The sequence below is a fragment of the Hevea brasiliensis genome, chromosome 17, assembly GCF_030052815.1.
Source record: "Hevea brasiliensis isolate MT/VB/25A 57/8 chromosome 17, ASM3005281v1, whole genome shotgun sequence".
Lineage (NCBI taxonomy): Eukaryota > Viridiplantae > Streptophyta > Magnoliopsida > Malpighiales > Euphorbiaceae > Hevea > Hevea brasiliensis.
Window position 1 is genome coordinate 20233245 of NC_079509.1, and position 19425 is coordinate 20252669.

Genomic DNA, 19425 nt, shown 5'->3' on the forward strand with positions numbered 1-19425 from the left:
ATAGCTGTTACTATTAGCTAATATATAGCTCATAACTAGTAGCTGATGATAGTTTATTTATATTAAATGTTTAGTAAAATTATACTTAAATATTATTGTTAATATGTAAAATGATCAATAATAGTATATACTATATAATTTATTTATTATTGAAATAAGTATAAAATTATAAATTTATTATATTATATTATTTATTTTGTTATTAAATTAAATATATAATTATTAATTTATATATTATATCATTTACTCTATTATTAAAATAAATATATAATTATTAATTTATTTTATTATTAAAATAAAAAATAATTAAATTCTTTAAAAAAATTATTATCTAACTTTAAAAATATAGTTATAAAATAGTAAAATAATTATTATTGTTGATAAAGGAAAAACTTATAATTAATTTTAAGTTTTTAGATGCATAAGATGTATTTTTATAATAAATAAATATTTTATATTTTATGTTATTAATGAAAAATATTTTAACAAAGTTGTAATGCACTAATTAAGATGTTAAAATTATAAATAAAAAAGATAAAAGTAGTGTTATCAAGGCGAAAGGCGACACTAAGGCGATAGAGTATTCTATGGCCTTACGCAAGAGGCGAGAGGCGAGAGGCGAGAGGCGAGGCGAGTGCCTTTTTGAAGCAAGGCGCCATAACCTTAATTGTTTAAATTATATATATATATATATATATATACACACACACACACACACTTTTAAATAGTTGATAAGTAAAAAAACATATTAAAAAGAAAAAAAAATATTATTTACACTATGTTTATATCTAAAATAAGAGAAATTGAAAATAGTATATACCTGTATTTCCAGCTTAAGTATAAGATATATATATATATATACACACACACACTTTTAAATAGTTGATAAGTAAAAAAACATATTAAAAAGAAAAAAAAATATTATTTACACTATGTTTATATCTAAAATAAGAGAAATTGAAAATAGTGTATACCTGTATTTCCAGCTTAAGTATAAGATATATATATATATATACACACACACACACACACTTTTAAATAGTTGATAAGTAAAAAAACATATTAAAAAGAAAAAAAAATATTATTTACACTATGTTTATATCTAAAATAAGAGAAATTGAAAATAGTGTATACCTGTATTTCCAGCTTAAGTATAAGATACAAGTGAAAGTATGAGATTGTAAAATTAAAATATATAGCATAAGTAAAAACACACATAATAATAAGAGATGTTAAAAAAAGAAGTAGTTCATACCTGAATTTTCAGCAGATGTATAAAAGTGATGCTATAAAATTATACATAATAAATAAAAAATTAGAAACAAGTCATAAGTCACATAATAGAAAATGTAAATTATAAAAGTTCAGACTTTAATACATAAAAATAAGTTGTAAGTCATAATAAACAAAATGCAAGAAGTACATAAAAAACTTATAACTAAAACTACTCATCATAAAGATTTTCAAAATCATCTTCATTTTCATCAACTTGCGAAGATAATGCACCTCTCATTGCACGAGGCCTTCGAAATGATGGAGTTTCAACTGGTAGTGTTGATCTTGCAGCCGATCTCGATTCATAACTAGATTCAGAAACTCCAGCTGCTCTACCAACATCACCCCAGGTCAATACGTCATTCATGAAAATAAGAGAATCATCATCATCATCATCCCCATCGCCTTTTTCTAATTCACCAAGCAACCATTCATTACTTTCATAAATATTTGCCAAATCAATAGGTGTTGTGATATCCCCATAAGTGTGTCGGCATAGCAACGCTTTATTGTACTTCACATATACCAAATTGTCCAAGCGTTCTTGAAATAGCCGATTTCTTTTCTTACTATGAAGCTGTCATTTATTTTACAGTAACAAATAAGTTAAACTTCAAACTCAAAAGGCTCAAGATAAAATAACAAATTAAGAAATTTATATTTATATATATATATTACTTACATGTTCAAATACACTCCAATTTCTTTCGCAACCACTTGCACTACATGTGAGACTCAAAACATTTACAGCAAACTTTTATAGATTTGGACTTGAAGTATCATATGTTTTCCAACAAGCAGCTATTAAAATATAGAACCAATGATTGTTAAATTCATGATATAAATTAATAAATGAGCAAAATGAAAAATTAATAAGAATTAAATTAATAACCTGGAGATTTGGTTGTTCTTCCTCTAATAGCAGAAGGAAATCCAAAGGTCCCTGCAGCTGCCTTGTATCTCTCAATTTCATCAAGAATCATGTCAACTTTTGCTAAATTTTTTTTCCATTTTATGAATGCACGAAAGCAATCCTGTATTGACCTCTTCATCAGATTCAATTCTCATCTTATTTAGATAAAAAAATTCAGGATTCAAAAGTATCCGGCAGCATGCAAAGGACGATGCAATTGAAGTGACCATCTCGCATCAATAATCTAAAAAATGCTCTTGTATTTCTCTTCATTGCCATTGAGTGAGTTGGCAATGGCTTCTTTAGCCCTATCCATGGCTTCATAAATATATCCCATAGCTGGTTTTTTTTCATTATTAACAAGTCAAAGCACACGAACAAGAGGACCGGAAACCTTAAGAGCATAAACAACATGATTCCAGAAGGCAGGACTCAAAATCGTCCTTTCACACTTTTTGCCTTTTACCTCTTTAGCCCATTTACTAGTTGTCCAACTTTCTGAAGTAAACATTTTTCTAATGTTAGCTTTCTGAAGATGAATCCTTCCCAATGTAATAAAAGCAGTAGCAAATCTAGTTTGCCCTGGCCTTAGCAATTCTACTCCATTAGTAAACTTCTGCAACATATTTAGAACTCCTGAAGAGCCATATATGAAACCAGTAAGCTCAACAGCTTTGCGGAATGTTTCTTTGAAAACATGGATCTTAAAGATATCCTCAAACATCAAATCTATACAATGGGCTGCACATGGAGTCCAGTATAGATGAGGAAAATTTGCTTCCAATATTCTCCCTGTCATAAACAAGTAGAAAATTCATTCCATTAATAATAAAAATAAAATGATATTTTTTTTTAGTAATAGAAAAAATTAAATAAAAATTTTACCTGCTGCAACATTATTTGATGCATTATATTTAACAACTTGAACTACTTTTTCAAGACTAATTTCCATCAATTCTTTCTCAATCAAACTAGCCAACAATGCCGCTGTCTTTGATTCATCACTTGCATCAACTGATTTAATAAATACACTTCCCTTTGGACTATTACCAAGAAATTAATCAAGGTTCTCCCTTTTCTATCCGTCCATCCATCACACATCAATGTACATGCATAATTTTCTCATTCTTCTTTATGAGACTCGAGAAGATCATTTATGATTTGCACTTTTTTGTTAAGTAACCGAACTCTAACCTCATGAAAACTTGGAGGTTTTATTTCTCTCCCATAATTTTCAATTGCTTGAATCATTTCCCCAAAGCTATCATAATTCACAGCATTAAAAGCTATTCCCACATCATACATCCATCGTGCTATGGCAACACAAGCACGCTCCCTTAACTCATTTTTAGCTAGACTATTTTCATCAATGGTAGTTTGCCTTATATTTTTTCCCATAACAGTAGGTCTAGGGGAAAAATAACAGTCAATAGGCCCTTTACTACTTTGTGGTGGTAAAACTTTTAGTTTTTTTGAAGCACTATTACCTGTAACCTCTAGTACTTGCCTTCTTCTTTCACTGCCAATTTCTTGCATCAACTCTTCCTCTTTCTCATTTTCATCTAATCCCAGTACTTCAACATCATCAAATTCAGGTGGTCTTTCCATATTCATAATTGATTTTTGCTCTCTTTTTTTAGCAATGAATTTCTGCATTTGATTCCTTACATCTTCTAGACATTTTGGAGACCGAATTACATTTTTGTAACCTCCAGCAATATGTTGCTTGATTCTATTAATTCCTCCTTTATAAACTTTTTCATACAGTACATGCATTGAAAATCATTGGTATTATTTTCACTAACTTGAATTACATGCGCCCATCCTGGGTCCGTTCTTCTACTACTAGAAGAAGATCCAGATGCATTATTCTGATTACCCATTTATAATCTAACAAAATAATTAACAAGAATAATAAATAAATAAATTAACAACAAATTAACAATATCCAATATAAATTAAATACGTAATTAACAAGAATAATAAGTAAAAAGTAAAACAATAAACTAATTAACAACAAATTAATAATGCCCATATAAATTAAACAATTAATTAATAAGAACAAAAAGTAAAATCATCAAATTAATAATAAATTAATAATACCATATAAAATAAACAACTAATGTCTAATTAACAAGATAAAAGTAAAACTAATTAATCTAACAACTAATTAACAATAATAAGAAGTAAAAAGTAAACTAATTAACAACAAAGTAATAATGCCCATATAAATTACACAATTACTTACTAAGAACAAAAAGAAAATAATCAAATTAACAATAAATTAATAATACTCATATAAAATAAACATCTAATAACTAATTAACAAGAAAAAAAGTAAAATTAATCAAACTAAAACTAATTAACAAGAATAACAAGTAAAAGGTAAACTAATTAATAACAAATTAACAATACCCATATAAATTAAACAATTAATTAACAATAATAAGAAGATAAAAAATCAAATTAACAATAAATTAATAATACCTATATAAAATAAATAAATAATTAACAAATAATGTCTGATTAATAAGGTAAAAAGTAAAACGAATCAAATTAACAAGAATAACAAATAAAAATTAAACTAAATACCAACAAATCAACAATACCCATATTAATTAATCAACTAATTAAACAAGAATACAAAGTAAAATAATCAATTTACCAATACCCATAAAATTTAAATAATTAATTAACAAGAATCAAAAATAAAATAATTAAATTAACAAATAAATAATTAATTAATAATAACTAATTAATTATAAGGAGGAGAAGGAAAAAAAAAAGAAAAAATAAAAAGGGACTGCTGAAAGAAGAAGGAGAGGAGAGGGAAAAAAAAAAGAAAAAATAAAAAACAGAGCAGCAGCAGGAAAGGGACGTGAGAGAGAGATCGAACAGAGCAGCAGCAGGAAAGAAGAAAAGTGCAGAGGGAGAAAAAAAAAAGGGACATGAGAGAGAGATCGAACAGAGCAGCAGCAGGAAAGAAGAAAAGTGGAGAGGGAAAAAAAAAAAAAAAGAAAGGGACGTGAGAGAGAGAAATCGGAGCGAGGAAAGAAGAAGAAGAAGAAGAAGAAGAAGAAGATAAGAGAGAGAGAGAGAGAGAGAGAGAGAGAGAGGGCGTACCTGTCATCGTGAAGTCGAGGAAGGCTCTGCTCTGCTATCTTCGTGAGGTTGAGGAAAAAAACGGCTCTGTTGTCTTCGTGAGGAAGTAGTGTGGCTGCATCAGGTAAGTAAATGGTAGGTTTATTGATTTTTTTAATTTAAAAAAAAAAAACTTACCGTTGCTGTGAAGAGGCGTCACCTCTCGCCTCGTCTCCTCTCACCTCTATGGCCTGAGGTGTTGCCTCTTCAAAGTCCCGCTAGGAATTCCAGGCGAGGCGACAAAGGGGCGCCTCGCCTCGCCTTTGCTAACACTGCATAAAAGTATTAATAATATTAATTTTTGAGTTAAATGAAAAAAGATTTTACAGTTTAAATAAAAAATAAAATTAAATTAGTTATATGATGAAAAACAACTCTAAAAATAAAACTGACATAAACTACGACTGACGAGTATCATATCAGTTACTTATCAGTCATTAGTTCTATTTTTTTAAGTTTACCAAACACTGCAGTTCACCTATTTGAGTGTCTATTAGCTATTAGTTACACTTAATAGGTGTATCAAATATCTCCTAATATTTATTTCTGCTAACTAATAACTGATAGCTAATGACAACTGATTTATATTACATGTTTAGTAAAACTTTGTCTAGCAGCTGTTGTTGATGTGTCAAATGATTACTAAAGGCATATATATATATATAATTTATTTTATTATTAAAATATATAAATAAAAATTAAATAATATAAGGTAGTATGAGTAATATAGATTCTTAATGATATAAAAATATATTATGAAAAAAGTAAAATAATTTTTTATTTTAAAACAACAACTGATTAAAAATAACTCTAATTTTATAATTTTTTAAACTTTTGTAATTTAAAGATTTATCAGCTGAATAGCAACCATTTGATACGTTTACCAAATGAATTTAACGCAGGGTTTAGATATGAAACTTTCATCAACTACTCCAAACACCTAATCTAAATATTATCTTAATAAGCAAATAATAATAATAATATTTTCATCTAAATTCAATTTATTTTATATATAAAATTTATATATTTAATAAATAAATTTATTATAATATCTTATATTTTAAAAATTCATTATCTAATGTACTTTTAAATTTGAATAAATTCTCTCATTTATTAATTTAAAAAATAAAAAACCTACGTGCATTTTTTTTTCTTTTTTAGAATAAAAACGCCTGCAAACGACTAAAACGAAAAAAACGACAAATAAAAAAAAAGTTTTAAACGGTTCCGTAAATTTGAAGAAATTCAATTGCCCGGAGTCACACTTAAGCCCCTTCCTCTTGCACCACAAATTTAGTAAATTTTTACTTAACTTTTATTTATTATAATAAAATTATTTTATTTAATTTAATTTAAAATTATATTTTATTTTATCTTTATATTTATAAATATATTCAATTCAATTTAATTTCTATTATTAACTTAATTAGAGTATTATTCTATTTTATTGGAGGATATTCATGATATTTTAAAATTTTAAATGTGTTAGGCTAATTTTTTAATGGTGAAATCGTTTATTTAAAAAATTATAATTCTTATATTTATTAAATTAATATTAGAAAATTTCCATTATAAATAAAAAATAAAGCTGATATTGATGCCGCATTCTGAATTTAAATACGTAATCTGTAATTCATCTTTATAAACAAGCTCTCAACATCAAACTGCTGCCGGATCCTTTCATGGACCGACACGTCACCTTGCAATCGATTGCTTACATAATGACAATCGAGGCCGAGAAGAGGAAAGCAGAGGAAATGGAGAACCCCCTCTCGGCCCTTATCTATTTCGGAGACTAATTAATAAATGAATTAGGTACAGAAAAACCCTAATTCCATCCAAATTTATAAAATTTCCTAAATTCTTAGGTTCAGAGAAAACGATTCAATCAGGACAAGTATCGAAGGAGATTTTTTTTCTTTTTCTTTTTCTTTGGGGATTTTGTTGAATTTGGATAGATAGATCGATCCGATCGGTGCTGCTTGAACACGAAACTGTGGTTGAAGGAGGAAATTAGGGTAGAGGATAGGTAGATAGAGAGGAGAGAGAGAGAAAGAGAGAGAGAGAAGAGAAGAAGAAGAGACGAGGAGAAATAGAAACTATGTCTGCCATAGTGTGCGGGAAGAGATCCTTTTTTGAAGAATTGACAGTGACAAGCCCTCCCGTTTCCAAGAGAATCCGCTGTTCCCCTTCCTCTCCTGTTCATTTCTCTCCTCCAAGGTCATACAACGCTGTTTCTGTCTCCTCCCCCTCCTTCAATCAATCGTCTTTGCTTTTCATCGAGAAACTCGTTGCTCTTTTCCCTGATATGGACAAGCAGGTTCTCTTCTTAATCTAGATATATGATTTTACTTTTTCTATATTTTGATTTATTGATGTATTGATCGATTGGAAGTTTTGATTGAATGAGTGCTGTGAATTGCAACGAAATCATTGGACTTTTTTTTTGAGGAATTGATTTTTTTTTTTCTTCAAAAAGGGTAAAAAAAAAAAAAATTCTTACTGCGTTTTTAATTTACTATTTGTTGAATTTGATTTTTGTTTATGATGTATATTTTCGTTTAATTGGTTTACCTCTACATTTTGATGTGTTTTCAGCATAATTGTATGTGATTGTTTCATTTCCATTTGTTAATTTGGGAGTGTCTGATTTTTTTGCCCCCTTTTTTGCTTATCTTTTGCATTTTGGAGTTCATAACATATATATTCTATCATTAACAAGGGATATTATTAACTGTTTGTGTGTAGATTCTTGAGAGAGCACTTGAAGAATGCGGTGATGATTTAGATTCAGCTATCAGAAGTTTGAATGAGCTTCGGTTAGCTTCGGCTGAGAACAACGTGGGATCCAATGTACTTAGATCAGACGTACTCCTTGAGTCTAATGTCCAACAAGGTATGCACAGGAAACTTTTAGGATCATCCATATATCTTGGACGTTTCAAGCTTGTTTTTGGATGGGCTGAGATCTTGTCTGCTCTTATATGTATGTATGTGTGTATGTGTGGAATATGTTCATTCAATTGGCTGAATTAAGAAAAATATTGTAATTTTTTCGGTTTCATTAGTTTTTTCCTGTGAGCTTAGGTGTTTAGCTCCATTGTGATAATGAGAAATCAAGATGACAAAAATGAAATTTTCCTTCTTGCATGAAAAAACTTATCTGCATTGCCTAATACTCTGAATGAGTTGTTCCAATATGGTGCATTGGATGCAATAAATATAATACTGCATGTTGTATGCATACTCAACTTCTGATAGATGGTTGATTTTGATTTATTACTCATGCTATAATATATATCATTCTATTGTAGCTTTAGCACTTTTGTATCTCTTTTGTTTTCTCATCTCCAAACACCACATCCATTATTTTTTCGTGTCTAAAACATTTTTATTTGGCAGTTTATACCTCTAGGCTATATTAATATTCTAATCAAATGATGTGTTGCACGTTGCAACCTTTCCTTCTCTAATTGTTTTGCAATGTATCTTTGTTCCTCTTTATATGTTTTGTATCCACATAAGCAAGTCTTTGTACATATTGGCTTCCCAGAAAACTATCTTGTTTGTTGATATATAAGAATTCAGGGGGCCTGTGTTAGGTTCCCCTCAATCTGTAACATACTAACATGTAATGTATAGATGGATCAAATTCAATTTTTGGATTATGTTTGTATATAAATACATAAATAAGTAGATATATTTAGGTCAGTACTATAGAGGCATCAAGACTTTTTACTATTTTCAATTTTGACCGCATTTTTCCTTGCCCTCTTGTCTTTGCTTTGTTCTAACTTGTGAATCATGATACAAGTGCCTTGCTATCTTTTTTCTTCTTGCTGTGTCATTCATCTTATTTGCACTTTCAATCAGATAGAACATGGTGATTGTGAGAATTGCATTTTGAGTTTCAAAAGAAAACATGGGGAAATCATATTGTATTTTATTTCCATATGTTTTCTTAATGGGCAGAACAATCTTTCGTTTCAGGCATAACAATAACTATTATGGAAGCTCCATCAACTGATGATCTATCAGCTACACCACAACTTCCAATGGATGGTGCAGAGTGGGTAGAGCTATTTGTTAGGGAAATGACGAGTGCCTCAAACATGGATGATGCTAGAGCTCGTGCTTCAAGAGCACTGGAAGTTCTGGAGAAGTCTGTCTGTGCGCATGCTGGAGCAGAGGCAGCCAAAAGTTTTAAACAGGTTTTTCAATCATTGCTATTACTATTCTTCCTTTTAATCTATTTATATTTATATTTTTATTAACTTATTTAATTAATTTTTTGGTGTGGAGAAAGGGGGGTGGCAAAGCTGAATTATTATTTTTGTTTTGAGGGGTAGTGATGTGGTAATTATTTGATCTTCCTAGGAAAATATGATGTTGAAGGAACAAGTGCAAGCACTGATTCAAGAAAATGCAATTCTCAAGCGAGCTGTATCTATTCAGCATGAGCGTCAAAAAGAGTTTGGAGATAGGAACCAGGAGTTGCAGCATCTGAAGCAATTAGTGTCCCAATACCAGGAGCAGTTGAGAGCCTTGGAGGTTGAGCTCGCTAACTCCTGAAAGTTTTTGTATAATCTAAGTTTTTGGTTTATCTTTTACATTGTGATCGTAAAAAAGTTGAAGTTTTGATTTTCCTATGGTTTATAACCCTCCAATTTCTGGACTCTAATGCAATGACTCTTTTTTGATGCAATGACCTATCAGCTGAACAACTATGCATTGACAATGCACTTGAAGCAGGCTCAACAAAGCAACTCAATCCCTGGCCGTTTCCACCCAGATGTCTTCTAGCGAAACCGTTGTCTATTATGGAATATGAAAAGATCCTATTACACTGCGAGTATTTGCATTCATTTGGTGCTTGACTGCAAACGTGGATTATGTGAACCAATGGCAGGCTGCATTCAAAATTAAAAGACCAATTTAGTCTCTTTCAAACTAAACTTATTGTCTGGATTTAGTTTTTAAATGTGTTGTATGTTCATAAAAATTATAGGTTTTATATGCAAAAGATTTGTCAAATAATTTTTATATGCATTGATTTATGGCAAATACAAAAGGAAAAAAGGCGCTCTTGGTGCCAAAGTTATTTAAATTCGCATATCGTACTTCTTTCTAGTCACTCTGATCACCAACTGCTACTGATCGCTTTGATTTGATGCTGTTAGGTACCGCGGTCGATCTTTTTTTCTTGTTTTTCTTGTTTTGAATTGCAGTATTCTTTTTCTGGGTATCGACAGAAAATGCTTTCGTTGTTAAACGAAGTTCAAAGTTATTAACGTATGACCTATTCATATACACGATGCAAGTTTAGTTGTACAAATAAGTTGAAATTTAAGCAGTTTTGACCTAAAAACGTCACAGGCCTCATTTTGAGGTGGTAAACAGTCTCAAGTTCTAAACAAGAAATTTAAACTGATATAGCAAACAAAGTTTTAAAAATAATAAACAAATTCATAATTAGCAAAATCTAAAATTTGCTGCAGCATTTAATCTATAGAATAATAGATTTTAGGTTGCACGGTGTAAGTTTTGGATCAACAAGGGTTCAGTCGTTCAGGGTCTTAAACCTTTACATAATTAGTTTCTCTTTTTCTCCAATTTTTTTTTCTCATATGAAATAAAATTTATGTATTTATTATTACATTATTATTTTTTATTATTACTGTTCATGCTGAATTTTTTCCCTTGGCTTCACGAAGCAAAGAAACAAGATCGTTGAATGAGCTCCATATTAAAACTAATGCCCATGAATTTTAAATTTTTAATTATTATCTAAATAATAAATTATTATTATTATTATTATTATTATTATTATTATTATTATTATTATTATTATTATTATTCTTAAATTAATTTTTATTAAATTTCTTTTTTATTTAATTTAATAAATTTTCACCGTTTCTGTATGGTAATTTTGTAATTAATTTATGGTATAGTTAATTAAAATATCTTATTTAATTCTTGTTATATGTAAATTAATTATAATTTCTATGATTATTTTATTTAAAATATAATCATTATTTTATTCACAAAAATAATTTAAATATTATGAAATTATTATATTTTATCTTATAAATTTATGTAAAGTGATATTTATTTTTTAAATCCTTTGTAGAAAATATATTAAATTAATGAAAAATAATATTATTTCTAATAATATATATATATAATATTTTTTGTAATTAATATAATAAAAAATTATTTTAAATTAATAATAATGAATTGAATTATTTAAATTTAATAATAATAAAATTATATAACATTATTATTAATTAAAAATAATTTTTTATTATATTATTTTCAAAAATGCTATATCTTTTATTTTTGTAAAGTGTTAAACTATTTTTTTATTAATATGATATATTTTTTTGCAAAATAATTTTTTCACGAAAATTATTGTCACTTTATATAAATTTATGATATAAAATAAAATAAAATTTCATAAAAATTAAATTTTTAAATAAATGTACAATATATGTATATCATCATTTTTATTAATCTAATAAATTTTGTGAAGACATACCATATTGTAACTTTTTTTTTCAATCAATTTTACTTGTAGTTATAATCATATTTATCATCTATTTTTTAAATTCTTCAACCATATAAAAATACAGTTGAAAAATAATTTACACATAATATAATTATTAACTAAAATGAAAAATTAATTTTGTTGGAAAAAATAATAAAATAATTGATAATTAAAATATTAGTTTGGAATGTAATTACACTGTCCTTAAAATAATTTTGACATAAGTCATCATCTTTCAAAAGTTTAACAGACTCTTTCTAATATCATAGGAATCAGAAATTGGTAAAAATATAAATAATTTTTTATAATTATGACTAATAAATTTTGAATAAAAACAATAAAAATGAAGCAAGTCAAAGAAAGAATTTAAGAACAAAATATGAGAAGAATTTTTTTTTTTTCTAATTAGAGAATTAATAATTTTAGCATAATTGAAAGCAGTTGAATAATTATAATAAAAAATAGAGAAAATTTAATGAAATTAAATTAATTATATTTTATAATTAAAGAATTGATAATTTTATCATAATCGAAAACAATGGAATAATTATAATTAAAAAAAGATTTATAAAATATTTTTTCACAAAAATTGTTATCTTTACATAAATTTATAACATAAAATATAAAAATTTCATAAAAATTAAATTTTTTTAACTAAATATACAACATATGTATATCATCATTTCTATTAATCTAATAAATTTTGTAAAGATATACCCATAATTTTGATACTGTAACTTATTTTTTCAATCCCTTTCCTTGTTGTAATTATATTTATCATTTATCTTTGAAATTCTATATATAAAAATAAAATTGAGAAATGATTTATGCATAAAAATATAATTAATAACTAAAATAAGAAAATAATTTTGTTTAAAAAATAATAAAATGATGGATAATCAAAATATTAGTTTGGGGTGTAATTACATTATCCTTGAAATAACAAATCATTATCCTTCAAGATTTAACGAACTCTTTCTAATATTATAAGAAATTAGGAATCAGTAGAAATATAAATAATTTTTTATAATTAAGACTAATAAATTTTGAATAAAAATAAAACAATTTAGGAAAAGAATTTAAGAATAAAATATGAGAAGAAACGTTTTTTTCTAATTAGAGAATTAAAAATTTTATCATAATTGAAAGCAATTGAATAATTATAATAAAAAATAGTGAAAATTTAATGAAATTAAATTAATTATATTTTATAATTAAAAAATAATTAAATTTATCATAATAAAAAACAATGGAATAATTGTAATAAAAAATAGATTTGTAAAATAATTTTTCACAAAAATTATTATCGCGTTACATAAATTTATAATATAAAATATAAAAATTTCATAAAATTAATTTTTTAAATAAATATACAATATATGTATGTCATTATTTCTATTAATCTAACAAATTTTACAAAGATATAACTATAATTTTGACTCTATAACTTATTTTTTTAAATGACTTCATTTGTTGTAACCATATTTATTATTCATCTTTGAAATTCTATGACTATTTAAAAATATAATTGATAAATAATTTCTGCATAAAAATATATTTATTAATTAAAATTAAAAAAATAATTTTGTTAAAAAAATAATAAATGATGGATAATTAAAATATTAGTTTGGGGTGTAGTTACATTATCCTTAAAATAATTATAGTACAAGTCACTATCTTTCATAATTTAGTGTCCTTTTTTAAATATTATAGGGTATCAGAAATCAGTATAAATATAAATAATTTTTTATTATTGAGACTAATAAATTTTAAATAAAAATAATAAAAAAAAGCAATTTGGAGAAAGAATTTAAGAACAAAATATGAGAAAGAATTTTTTTTTTTCTAATTAGAGAATTAAAAATTTTGTCATAATTGAAAATAATTTAATAATTATAATAAAAAATAGAGAAAATTTAATGAAATTAAATTAATTATATTTTATAAATAAATTTCACTTGTAATCCTACATAGTAAGTCTTTTATTAGAATGCCACATGGTAAGTGTTTGAAAGATTTTAGCTTATACATTAATTATATGTAAATAGATTTAATATAGGAAATATTTGAATAGATAATATTATAATAATAATATAAAATTGTGAAATGATAAAATGATATAAAGTTTATATTTATTAATTAATTAATATAAAACAAATTTCAATAATTTATTTTTCTTATAAAAAGAAAAAATATTTGATTAATTAAAAATAAAATATAAAGATAAAGTATAAAGTAACACATAATATTTTTTATAAATAAATTTATAAAAAAATAATATAAAAAATTTTCAATAATACATTTATTCGCAAAAGTTTTAATTTTTAAAAATTAATTTTTAAATAAAATAATAATTTAAATAATAAAAATTAAGATAATAATATTAATAATAAGGATATATTTGAATCTTTGCAACATATCTAACAATTGTACTTTGCACAAATTCAATAAAAATTAACTTTCTATACATCTGATTAAAATTTTATTATTTTATTTTTTATTAAAATTATTTAATATTTTTTGATACTTTGATTATTAATATTTACATAATGTAATTATAATACTCTCACTTTAATACTTTATTTTTAATATTTATATATTCAATTTAAATTTCAATAAAATTAGTTAATATAAGTAATTTAAATATATAATCATTTATAAAAATAAATAAATAAAAAAGGTTAAAAATATAAAAGTACCAATAGATAAATAATCCTAAAAATATTTAAATTTAATTGAATAAATATAGTTATATATTTTATAAATTTTAGCTATAATTATAATATTAAACTAAATTATTTTTATTTTAAATGATAACAATAATTATAATAATTGAATGACAATTAATATTATGACAAAAATAATTATTAATTATATATGTTACTATATGTATTAATTTTAAGAATGTAATATCATAATTAATCACTAATTTTCTTTAAATTAATGGTTATCAGTGATTATTATTATTATTATTATTATTATTATTATTATTATTATTATTATTATTATGGTGGTATGTGGTAAATAATGTTTATTTCACCCTCTTTACAATTTTTTTTTCTCTTTACAATTTTTTTTCCTCCACCAAATTACTAATATTATGTTATGCATGGTTGGATCTGAAAATGGAATGCAATATAATTTTTAAAATATATTTATTTTATTTATATTTAGAAGATAGAAATTATAAATGTTCTTATATATTGTTATTAAATTGGGAAAATATATTTTTAGTAGTTCAGAATTATTGAAATGACAGGATTTTTAGCTGTTCCATCTCCATTGCGGCAACCATTCTATTTGCTGTAATATTACAAATAAATAAAATCATACTACTTAACATGAATGCACTTTTAAAATATTCAAAGTTACTTTTAATATTTAATTAAAAATTAAAATGAATAATTAAAAAATGTGAGATTTCAAATCTTAAATACAACTAGAATTATACGTAGGGAGAGAGAGAGGCAACGAGATTCTATTTTTATAATGTTACATATAAATAAAAATTGTAAATAGATTTTTATTTAAATTAGGTATTTAGGTTTCGTTTGTTTTATAAAAATTATTTTTTATATTTTTTTAATATTTGAAATATGTAAAAAATTAATCAACACCTGAGCAAAGAAAAAATTAAGCCATTTTTTAAAAAATTAATTTTTTTTCTTTTTATAAAAGAGAAAGTAATTTTAATTTTTTAAATTTTGATAATTTTATTAAAATATAAAAATATTTATATATATATAAAATAAATATATATTATTATTTTAATATTATAATTAAATAATAAAAATATTTTATTTTTTTACAAAAAATAAAATATTTTTTATATATAAATTATTTTTTATAAAATAAATAAAGTCTAAAATTTTAAATTTATAAAATTTAGACCAAACAACATCTTCACATTAATTCACTTTCAAAATCATTCACGATTAGTTTTAAATTTGACATCAAGAATTGAAATCATAAAATTACTTTCTGTGTAAAATTGAAAAAATACTAATACGTGAATTCTGTTTTCTACGCAAGTAAGGATGCTTTTTATGGTGGGATCCACAGTCGTTTTGATGACAGCAAATGCAGAAGTATAATTTCCCTGTGGAGCAGGGAATTTTCTCACCACACGACACATTACACGTGCGAGCTTTTTAATTACTTGCCCACACAACTGCGCTTCCTTCACAAGGCATTATTCTTTGAAGACTTTTTCTATGGATGCTAAAATTTCCTCGTCCTTGATTCCCAGATAATATTCCTACTCACTACTTATATATACCTCTTAGCATTTCTCCTGGCCTACAAATAGACTTTCTATCTATTTTTCCTACCCCATAAATATTTTATGAATAATATGTAAATTTACTATGTAATATTGATAATAACAAGTAGTTAGATCAGTGGCTTGATTAGTGGCATAGAGTTGATCCCAAATAAATTTCACCTGAGAGGTTCAGAATTCAAATCCCAGAGTTATATTTATTAAGAGGACTTTACTTGGATACTACTATTGGCTAAGCATGAATTTCAAAATATAGAAATTAATTCGATTAAACTCAAAATTTAGGCTTTATAATGTAATTATCGTTACATTTCTATATTTGATTATAGAATAAAAATGTAAGTAATGCATTGATAAATTTTATTTTATTTTAATATTTAGTCTATTTTTTATATTAATAATAAGTGATAATGACAGTAATGATTAGTGATTGGATATATAATAGTGGTGGAGGCTGAGTGGTGATAATATTGACGATTGTAGCTATGTGAGGATGGTAGGGATTAAGATAATAGTGGCAATAGGCAGATAATGGTAGTGGTGGTGGTCAAGTGATAGTGATTGAGTGGTAGTAGCCGATGGGTGGTGGTGGTAGTGGTGGTCAAGTGATAATTACAGTGACAATAATATTGTTGACAACTAATAAAATAAACTAAAATAAATAATTATAATTATATTCATTTTGATATATATGTAATGATTATTACATTATGCATAAAGTGTAATTAATTACATTAATAAGAATAATTTTTTTTTATGTTGTCAAATAAAATAATCAATACACACATATTAAAGTTGAAGCATACACATAAACTTACAAATGAATGTAACCTATTTAAGAAACTAACTTAAAAATAATCCATTTGTTAGCCAATTATTATTGTCTTCTGCTTATTTATATAAGTCTAACTAGCAAAGAATACCATTTGGCAAAAGATATTAATTAACTAATATGTCATGCGGTAAAAGATATTAATTAATTCATATGAATAATATAGAGATAATAATTATTTAAAATTTACTTGAGTTAATTTATTATAGATATGATGATTATTTAAAATTTACTTGAGTCAATTTATCTTTTTAAATTTTAAAATTCAGACTAAAGAAAGATATTAAATATTAATTTTACTTTTTTATATCCAATAATATGTATATATGAACTAACTAAAAAATACCAATAATCTATTATTTATTAAATTTCAAATAAATGATATTGAATATTAATTTTGCTTCTTCTATCCGATAATGAGTATAAATGAACTAATTAAAAAATATAAATAATCCAGTATTTATTAAATTTCAAATTTAATAAGATTTATTAATACTAGAAAATATATTCAATTCTCACTTCTGTTAGATATTAAATATAGTATTTATTAAAATCTCCCTTTTTCATTCTTTGATTTTGATAATTTAATTGTTCTTTTTATAATTATATTTTTTTATTTATTTATTTTCAAAATTTTAATATTTATATTTGATAAACTGTGTGTCAAATCTCATCTATTTATATGCATAAGCACATATTATGCTTCAAAAAATAGATGCTCCTATAAAAGATTTAGAGTGTAAAATCATTTAATATCTAGAAAACATAAAAATCATACTAACTTCTATTCACAATTAAAAATAATATATTAATCAACTTATTTATTTATTCACATTTGAAATAAAATTATAATTAATTAAAAATTTTATATTAATAAAATTTTATAATATAATTTTAAAAATATAAAATACAAAAATACATATAATTTATATTAATAAAATAATAAATAATTCACACATTTGCGCGAATAAAATAACTAGCTAAATAATATTATACCTTTAATTACATCACATTATGGTCTTAATTTCTCGCAAATGAAATATTTACAAAAGGGAAAAACATTGAGCATATAAAGGCACGCACAAGTGAAATATATAAATGTCCAATAATATTAATCTACTACCACTACATGAAAAGCTTCAAGCTTGCTGTATCTTTACAGCTGATGTTTGATTAAAAAAATTTCCTTCTGGTTGAGGTTAGATCAGAAGAAGAACCTTCATGCATACACACATGATTTATATGCCTTGCCTTTGTAGCTGAACTGAGGTTGGTTAATTAGGCAGGAAGCAGTCATATTTAAGCTAGCTTAGCTCCTGTTTCATTAAAGTACGAATATATGCAGAGAAATTTAATTAATAGACTTACCAGGGAATTTCATGGAAGTGTGCATGGAGAAATTGGAGAAAAGAAGTAGTTATTAGCAGACAGGTATAAGCTTGGTGCTTCCATTCCTCATCATCCTCTTAAATTCATTAAAATTAACCATTCCATCTCCATCCATATCAACCTTTCTAATCATTTCTTTGCAATCTTCTATTCTTTTTCCTTCGTTTAATCCCAAAGAAGACAACACCAATCCAAGTTCTTCCATTGATATCAACCCATCTTTATTTCTATCAAACACATCAAATGCTTCCTTCAAATCTCCCTCCCCTTCTGCTCTTCCATTATTCCCACCTTCATCCCCCAATTCTTGACCGCCACATCCAATGAAGTCCTCGCACAAGAGGCAAAACTCTTCATAATCTATCAACCCATCTCCATTAGAATCAACCTTTGCCACCATTTCTTCAACTTCCTTCTCCGTCATGAAGATTCTCACGTTCTTGAGCGACTCTCTCAGTTCTTGCTTTGTTATAAACCCATCGCCATTCTTGTCAAAGGTAGTAAACACACTCTTCAGCTCTCCGTTGTTCTTGCTATTACAAGAAGTAGTATTCATATCCACCTGTGGAGAGACTTTCGAAGAAGCTGCAGGATTCTTGAAGAGAAAAGACTGGAGCCAAGAATACAGCTTCTTGGAAGCAGCATAGAAGTAAATATTGAGAAGACCAGCAAGGAAGGGAAGAAGTAAAAGTAAGAGCATAGCAGCTGATGAGACCATGTTTGGATGAAATGGAAGAATAAAGATAGAGAAGAGAGAAACGAGAAAGGACAAATAAAGGTAGTAGAGCATTTAGGTTAAAGGCGGAAGAACGCGGTATTTGGTGTATTTTTATATCCCCACAAACCGCGTGAATTAGATTAACAGTAAAACTTTATTAATTAAATTTGCTCTAGTACATCAGGTTACATTAAAATTTCATGTTTTTAGATATTTATGTGACACTTGTCCAACTTATATTAATTTCAGACAAAAAAAATAAAAAGATAAATCATAATAATTTAATTAAAAAAAATTATATTCAACTGTTGAAACATCCTGTTACAGA

The 19425-nt window shown here is 25.4% G+C and overlaps 3 protein-coding genes across 3 annotated transcripts; 1 reads left to right on the forward strand and 2 right to left on the reverse strand.

Annotated features, from left to right (window-relative positions):
* Positions 1-2552: 2552 nt before the first annotated feature.
* Positions 2553-3796, reverse strand: LOC131175260 (uncharacterized). The gene is made up of 3 exons (XM_058138969.1): positions 3383-3796; positions 3074-3224; positions 2553-2980 (listed from the first exon to the last, which is right to left on the reverse strand). The coding sequence occupies exons 1-3, from the start codon at positions 3794-3796 to the stop codon at positions 2553-2555; spliced, it is 993 nt and encodes a 330-aa protein (XP_057994952.1).
* A 3122-nt stretch (positions 3797-6918) lies between these two features.
* Positions 6919-10370, forward strand: LOC110647600 (uncharacterized). Its single transcript, XM_021801518.2, has 5 exons — positions 6919-7649; positions 8078-8225; positions 9320-9540; positions 9707-9880; positions 10046-10370. The coding sequence occupies exons 1-5, from the start codon at positions 7431-7433 to the stop codon at positions 10130-10132; spliced, it is 849 nt and encodes a 282-aa protein (XP_021657210.2). The 5' UTR covers positions 6919-7430; the 3' UTR covers positions 10133-10370.
* A 7662-nt stretch (positions 10371-18032) lies between these two features.
* LOC110649770 (calmodulin-like protein 3) lies at positions 18033-19185 on the reverse strand. Its single transcript, XM_021804465.2, has one exon. It carries the CDS (start codon positions 19167-19169, stop codon positions 18411-18413), a length of 759 nt encoding a protein of 252 aa, XP_021660157.2. The 5' UTR covers positions 19170-19185; the 3' UTR covers positions 18033-18410.
* Between the last annotated feature and the right edge of the window lie 240 nt (positions 19186-19425).